This window comes from Crassostrea angulata, chromosome 8, assembly GCF_025612915.1.
Source record: "Crassostrea angulata isolate pt1a10 chromosome 8, ASM2561291v2, whole genome shotgun sequence".
Taxonomy (NCBI): Eukaryota; Metazoa; Mollusca; class Bivalvia; order Ostreida; family Ostreidae; genus Magallana; species Magallana angulata.
In genome coordinates, this window is record NC_069118.1 from 51,044,235 (window position 1) to 51,052,696 (window position 8,462).

General features: G+C 31.8%; 1 protein-coding gene across 1 annotated transcript; it reads left to right on the forward strand.

The window, feature by feature from the left end:
- The first annotated feature begins 788 nt into the window (after positions 1-788).
- On the forward strand, positions 789-2,538 carry LOC128161248 (uncharacterized). Its single transcript, XM_052824490.1, has 5 exons — positions 789-936; positions 1,417-1,508; positions 1,823-1,922; positions 2,128-2,242; positions 2,381-2,538. Exons 1-5 carry the CDS (start codon positions 834-836, stop codon positions 2,415-2,417), a joined length of 447 nt encoding a protein of 148 aa, XP_052680450.1. The 5' UTR covers positions 789-833; the 3' UTR covers positions 2,418-2,538.
- The last annotated feature ends 5,924 nt before the right edge of the window (positions 2,539-8,462 follow it).

Below are 8,462 nucleotides of genomic sequence, written 5' to 3' on the forward strand. Positions count from 1 at the left end.
TCTCTGTGTGCAGTGTTTTAGTGGATATTATTAAAAAAACATAAAGATTCCTTTCATCTTCTTTTCTAAACATATCTATGACATTACTTTTATGACTGCAGAATTTTCTACAAATATTGAAAATGCCTTAAAAAAATGGTATTAATGCTTCCTTTTTTTTGCTTTCATATTACAAATGTTAATACTTTGAACTTTGTACATGTATCATCGATTTAACACACTAAAACGATCTTACTTAAATACTCATTTCGTTATACAAATGTATATATTATTTTTTGAATTTTTTTTATCATTTTTGTTTTCTGTTAATTAAAAATACAATTCTGAATTAAATAGGTACAAATTGTGCTATTTAATTTATGTTTTCCTTGTTAAGGGCTTGTTGGTATATCGATGAGAAAAGAGAAACATGGCGGACAAAGCGTTGTTGTTATCTTTTTTGTTGTATTTATATTTTAAATGCATAATTTCAAACTAAAGAAAACCTTGGTCAGGTTGAACAACTTTACGTGTTTTTCTATAAATATCTAGAGGTCACTAGCTTGAAAAGTAGGCCATTGACCTAATTATTTGAAAGTCAAAAAATGTCGTGTTAAGCTTTGAGTATTTAAAATATAACAAGTTGACAGCAGCATGAAAATTACCAGCTTCAATCGTGATCAAGTTATTGAGTGTCCCCTCCCCCTCCCCCCGCAGATATTTTTAATTTTAGAATGATTATTACCCGGGGAAATCACGGAAAATTAACATCTATCATGCAACACCTCAAACATACGCATATATTTAATGGAGGAAATCGATGGGAACTGTCATAGATTGTTTACAAAGGCAAAATGAAGGTCGTCCTGATACTGTCAGTGTTATGGGTATGTGTGGAAAACGTTTACACCTGTACATGTGTCGATATTCCGACAAATGGATGCAATTCGGATTATTGTAAGATTTGTGTCATTACATTAATTTTTTTTACATGTGTTTGACCTTTAAATTTTTTATAGTTTTTTAGTTTATGAAAATTTCTCTTAAAGATCAGATTTTTTTTTATCTTTAATAATGTTCATGTAAAATAAAATGGCAGTTAGTAAATTCCCTTTATTTATTGCATATTATTGAATTTCGTTTGATAAAGACTCAGTTTTTTTATTTGGTTCTTAGACGGCACCTTACTCTGTCTTATCAAATCAACAAGATAAGCAACAGTATTTAATCGGATTCATAACACACTTCGAAAAAAATCATATTAAAAAACAAATCCAAACGTGAAAAAAGTTTAAATATTGACCATGATCTCTAGCTCTTCCTAGCAAATCCAGAACACTGTAAAGACTAAGCTTTATAATTATCTATTTCCAACTTTGCTTTGCTTTGCTGTATGATGTTTAAAAAAAGTTTTAATTTTGCCGTGTTGTTCTTTAGCAATTCTAGGTACTGTCATAGGAGTGATTCCACTTGGAACACCACCGAATGATGCCAGAATTTACAATGTCTTAGTGAACAGGATCTATAAGGTTCCCCCCTTTTAATCGTTTTAAAAACGATAGAATGTAATTCATTCGATGAATTGAATATATATATTTGTTTGACAGATAATTTTATACACCTTTGCAGATTCAACAAAAAAAAAAAACAATCCTTAGCACCAGACTGCACATTTTTAAGATTGAAATAATATTTAAAATATACATGTTTTTATTTCTTAGTACTCTGAAGATATGAAATGATGTGCTTAAATTTTTATATTTCTAACTATTTGATATTGAAAAGCCATTCATAATTGACGATAAAAAGGCCCTTATCAGTATTTTTTCAAATTAATTTACAGGCAAATCGACCGCTCCTTCCATTAGTGCGAATTCGTGCTTATGTTGGAGGATCGTTATGTGGTCTACTGTTGGATCGAGGAAGACAATATGTGATATCCGGTAGGAGTTGACTGTTGGTGTTATTTTAATCTACAACATATGAAATGAAAAAAAAAAAAAACATGATCGAAATTTTTCATAATTTAATTTGCGAAACTTCATACTGATTGAATTATTTAATAAGGTCAAAATATACTTAGATATCTCAAATGTCATTCTCCACATCATGCTACTCAATTGTTTTTACGTTGCAATCTATTTGAAGGATCTTTTGATAACGATAACGGTACTATGAGGACAAACCATTGTTTATACACCCGACTTTTGACCGAAATTCCTTTTCGTGAGAGGTGGAATCTATACTGCTACAATCAACGCAGGTAAAGTCCTTTGGATTTTGTTGTTTTGAATTAAAAATTTCAGAGGGAATTGAGATAAAAGAAAATCGTCCATTGAGATTGGCAAAGTGCTCTTCTAAATCAATTACTAATAATGCATTCCTTTTTCTCGTTTTGCAGAGAAAGTTATCCTCAAAGAAAAATCCAAGCGAGATAAAATGTCTCTATTTTCCAGAATATAAACATTCATCATTAAATCTTGCTTTATGAAACTGTTGATTTTTGTCCCCCCCCCCCCCCACTTTCGTTTCCATGCGATATCTCGAACATCTTTTGCAATAAACTACTATATATACACACCGTTTGACCTAAAGAAGAACCCTAATAATTCTGAGGTCAAAAGGCCGCATATAAGTATCTATACTTATAAATTAAGGCATTTTGCAAATAAGCTACGAAATGCAGGCACCAGAGTAACTGCTTACACCTCTGGTATTTCAACACGAGTGAGATGATGTCCGTAGGCTATAATAGAATTTTAAATGAGAAGTAATTATTGTGAAATTAATTAAAAACCTACTTTCATTTTCGATAAACAAGCCCAAAATAGCAAAAATGAGAGTAAGGTGGTGGACACGCTTTGGCGGATCTAAGTCACTCGGAGTTTTTAACAAAATAGATACTTGCAATGATATAATAATAAATAATCGTGTGAAGAGTGAATACATTTAACGAAAATTTATTTTGAGCAAATATAAAAATAAGGATTCGACAAATGTTGAAAAAATAAAATGCGCCGATTCGTTTCTTGAATCCGCAATTTTAGTTTTTATGGAAAGAACGTTCCAGACGATGGTCAAAACGAGATTATAAAATGGCGGAACACCACAATGACCATGTGCGTCGAGCATCTCAGTCATCTGCTGCATTATCTGCATCTGCTGCTGAAACCCAACAAGTGTGTGTAAGTATTCAAATATATAGTTTTAATATTTGTAAGAATATTATTGTATTTATAAATAACGCCTGTTTATCGTATTATGTATAAAATTATCGCGAAAATATGCCTCGGACCCCCCCTGGCAAACACAATTATTCTTCGGACCCCCCTGGAAAAATTTTCTGGATCCACGCATGCAATGCATGTAGAGATAACAAAGTTTAAAAGGTTTAGGGCAATTCTGTTCATGACCACACAGTTACTTATGAAAGGAGGCAAATAATGGTAAACAAGAAATGTATAGCATAATTGATTGGTAATTATAATTGCCTTTTTAACAATCCCTGTTGCAAATATGAGTGTTTTGCCAATTTTTAAAAATTATTCTCATGAATTTTTTTGTAAAAGATGCATTAATATACAAACCTTTATTTATAAGTATTCTGTACTGGTGTGTGACCAGTTCTTGCCAAGTACCATTTCTTCCCAGTGCATTGTTACATCATTTTTTGTAAACAATTTTATATGTTCTTAAAATGACATAAAAAAGAACTGGCAAGAAATTGTCCTTGGTGAGAATATCGATCATTTGCCAGTATACCTTAATAAAGTAAAATAACTTATTCAAGAGCTAATATAAATTTTAATGCAGAGATCGCACTGAACCTGTACAATGCTACAATGACTGTAACTGATAGTACCTATACATAATGACATTGACTTGAATTGTCAAGATGACATATATACACACCGCCATTTACAGTGATGCATTACATGCATACATTTTACAACTGTATGCTATACAATGGTATGCAATTCATTGATATACGCTATGAGATTTTAATGCAATGATATGAGATTTAAATGCTATGCTATGAGAAAATGAAATAAAAGGCCAAATGATATACATTGTACTATGAATTCCTAATTAAACGTGAGGAATTAATATCTGCGTAAATTCGTGAGAAACCTGTCTCGCGAATTTTAAAATCTCACTTTTAATTTTCAAACATGTAAAGTACATGAAACTATGATAATATTTCAGCATTTGCGATTTTATGTTCTCGCAATTTGATTGAAAACCGTTGAATCACAGAATTAAGTACTCCCGTAAAAAAAGGAATCTACAGTAGTACGTATGCTATGCTTTGCTATGACATAATTAAACAAACCCACTTCCACAATCCACACGTACAGGAGAGTTGCAAACATATGAAATATTAAAAAACCAAAGTTGACCAACAATCTGAATTTAAACATTTTGTTCTTAAAATATCAGTAAAAAAACCCGAGATGAAATGTTGTATGCTATGTTATGGTAATAATGGTGTGCTATGAGCCTCTGACGAATGAGAATCTAATGATATATATGCTGTAAGATTCCGATCCTATGGTATCATATTTCAATGCTTTCGTACGAGACTTAAATTCTATGCTTAGCAATGCTGTATATTGTCAAAAATATGGTTGAACTGACTGTACATGTATAGTTGTCATTTTTATTGTTATGCCTATATCGCTACCAGTGATTTATCTACAGCCAATTTATAGGTCTGAATTTTGTCCCTTGAAGTTTCGCCTTGCAAGATATCACTTTATTATTTTTTCCCAAATTAACCTAAACTTCTTATAATTTTTTGGTCTACTTCCCCCAGAATTGCCTGTTTATTATTTTGAAAGGTAAAAGAAAAGAACACTAAGATACAATTTGCATTTGTAACAAATCATTTAATTTACTTCACATTTTAATTTCTGATTCAATTTCCCATTTGACCGGCACTTCGATTATTTTTTTTTCCAATTTGAAATTAAGCCATGTTCCTCTATTAGAAAATCACTGGCTACACATCAAGAAACACTATTTATTCTTCATTGCATTGAGATATTCTATTTCACCTGAACACGTTAAACTGGATGGAAGATTTGTAGTCAAGCGTATGTGTTAAAGAAAATATGACAACCACGGCACTGGTACGGAATATCTAATAAAATGCTAAATAAAACAGTCTGAAATCCAAGCACAAATGTTTCAAAAATCAATGATCATTGTAGAAAGTTTCTCTGTGTCCTACTGTTATATATATTACTGCACATGCGCAAACCATACATATACCCAGGAGTTGATCATGTGGTGATAGCTCTGTTAAGAAAACAGACTGTTTATTTGTAGAATTGAAAGTGATTAAAATGACAACACATGGTTAACTTTCTTGCAATACTTGCTTATTTACTTCTGGATGTAATGTTGGAGGCTACAACTTGATGCATACCTTAATTCATGCACTCAATACGAGTTGAATTTATATTTTAAGGTTACTTACTTACCAACTACCAAGGATTCAACATCTCAGAAAAATTTTCTTTGTTTGATAAAATATTATGTATGTTTTTACTGGCTATGAGGCATTCAGAGTTTAAAAACAAGGGAAATCGAATGCCGCTGATGAATAATCTCGATGACTATACACCATGGGCAGATAGCATGGAAACCATTTCATGGTTAGATAGAATAGCATGTTAATTCACTGCAATTTTGCATAGAAAATATTCACAGAGATATATATATATATAGAATATCAATTATGCAAACCCAGCTTCCTTCCCCAACTATTAGTCTTTTGAATTTATTGGACTGTACATTACAAAATCGATTTTTAGCGTTATCGCAAACAAAGACACTGAAAAATTTGATGACGCAGTACGCAAAAAAGTAAATCTGGAAGCATGTAATTCCGATACTGGCTGATTTAAACTGAAGCGAATTGTATGGGGACCGCTCTTTTGAAAAATTTGTTAAATGAATAGATTTAATTTGATAATTGGAAAATTCATTATTTACATGTAAGGTGGCATGGGACATCTTCATGTTGTGTCATATTATTTATCGAAATAAATAATAAAATCAAGTATAATTTCAGAAATAGTTTCTTTCCCATAACTGTCATCTTACAGCGTAGCAGAGTGGGTTAGAGGGTTCACTATGGACCTGTACCAAATAAATATTAGATTTTTTTGTGTTTATTTGCAATGATTTTTATTCAATTTTTTTATGTCACATTTATTAAAATACATTTTCTTATAACATCAAGCAGCTTTTTCAGATGATTTGTCGACAGAGTAATAATGAAGAAGATATGAAAAATTATGTTTTGGGGAAATACTAAAAAAGAGGTATAGCACCTTTTCGCATTATTTCGCCCACACCTGTGTTTGGACGGAAAGTACCTATTACTAAAAATAGCTTCAGGTACATGTACCTATGGAAATATGATTTTCGAATCTTAGATACTGATTTAATAATGGGGTCTGTAACTAGGCTTCAGTATCGCCAGCTACCTCACGATACGATACGTATCAAGATATATTAATGTGATACATCATGTATCACGATATAGTTGTCAACTATAGATAAACTGGTATCTATGGTTGCCTACCTCTATAAGAAATATAGTATTGCATGAAGAAAATATGTCAACTATTTACAAAAAATCAACAAATGACAAGAGATATAAAATTCAATTGATTAAAACAAAAAGAACAAATTTTTCTCACTTTAATTGAAATTTCTTAATGTCTTCATGTTATGTAAACTATGTAACTATTTTGCAAGTCAATAACAATTAACTCATACAGTGTATCACGATACACATGTGACGATACGATATGCGTATCGTGGGCCCTCGCAATCAATACGATCGATATATCACCGTATCGTTACACCTCTATCTGTAACAATCGATTTGTCATAAATTAGGAAAACTCTGTGTACATATATAATGTCAGTCGATATTCTGAACCTAATAAGTTCAAGGAAAACACAATGAATCTAAGTGTAAATAGAGTACATGTATAGTGTTACTAAAGAGATCTGTTTATACTGAGTGTGCTCATACTGAGATTGAATTAATCAATATAATTTGAAAAAAAATCCAGAAGATTAGGCCATCATTACAAAATTTTCTGTTTGATGTACTCCGACCCACATTTTCAAAAGTTGGTCGGTAGGTTGGTTGTTTTTTTTAATCTGACATATTATTTTCTATTCCGTGATTTAATTGCCGAATATAAAACACAGTTGTGTATACACACCTCCCACTTTGGGCCTGAAAATTCGAGAGAGAGAAAAACATAGTTCGGGTGTATAATAGGCACCAAGACTTTTGACTAAAATGTCATGGTTATTCAGGGAAAAGTGTACGAGGAAATGTTTTGTACTGGAAATTTTACATTCACGGTGTAATGTTTCTGCCGCAGATTTTTTAAAAGTCTTGACTTCCTGCATAGCGGTAATCTTCAAAGAACTTGAAGGGGTGACTGATCACAGACAACAGGGTATTCACTAAAGATGATACATTTCTTTGCCCCGTGGGTACATTCCATGTCCAAGATAATTAGCATGAATTAGTGGCAAGCGCACGTTTGTACAACAATGGCTTCAATAGGACCGCAGAGGTATTAATAATAAAGGTGAAATGAATCTTCAAGATGAGTTGTTTTAATTTAAATAATAGTAATTATATAATCAGGTCCTTAAGATTGCGTCTTAATTTAAAAAACAAAAACAAGGGTAGACTTACTCAATCAGGCCCGCAATCGGGATCTATTGCACAGATCTATTAATAACATCTTTAATGGCGGCGTACACAGAGATGGCAAATGTACAGCTCAGGTTGCTAAATAAACAGTTTATAGTAATTTTAAACGGCCATTTTAATACAATCTTTTTGTCAATGGACTATGAGCAATACATTTTCTACTAAATTCACCCAAACACTTTTTTTTTTATTGTTTTAAAAAAGCGGTAAACAAACAGAAAACAGGCTATATACTGACTTAACGATAGCCAATGTTCTACCCGTTTAAAAAAACATAAAAATTCCATTAAGGTGTATAGTACGCAACCCTTTCTCACAAAGAAAATTTCTAGAAAAAAGTGCATATTAAATTCTGCGAACTATGGTAAACTAGGGACGTATATACTAAGTTAGAATATATACATGCATCCCTGGGGAAAAAACATGCGTCAGAAAAACAAATTTCAAGATGATTTACAAACAAAGCTTAGAATTGAGTATGCTTTAATGATCTTATTCTTAAAATGCTATTTAATATCTAAAATGTCAGACAGCCAGTTTTCTACAAATATCCAGTACACGGCACGCGGTTGAAACTGTATTGTCAATGAGCAAAGCATGGCTTCATCCATGATCTTTTTTCATCGATGTTATATAGATGTTTGCAAGTTACAAGCGATATTTTTATGGATTAAAGCATCTTCGGGATATAACATACGAAACCTAAACGATCGATATATTTTTTTTT

What these genes read in the sequence shown, in the direction of transcription:
- LOC128161248 (XM_052824490.1), top strand. Translation starts at nt 834, where the DNA reads ATGAAGGTCGTCCTGATACTGTCAGTGTTATGGGTATGTGTGGAAAAC. An exon ending in TAGTGAACAGGATCTATAAG is followed by an intron (nt 1,509 to 1,822) that starts GTTCCCCCCTTT and finishes ATTAATTTACAG; the next exon opens with GCAAATCGACCGCTCCTTCC. An exon ending in TACTGCTACAATCAACGCAG is followed by an intron (nt 2,243 to 2,380) that starts GTAAAGTCCTTT and finishes CTCGTTTTGCAG; the next exon opens with AGAAAGTTATCCTCAAAGAA.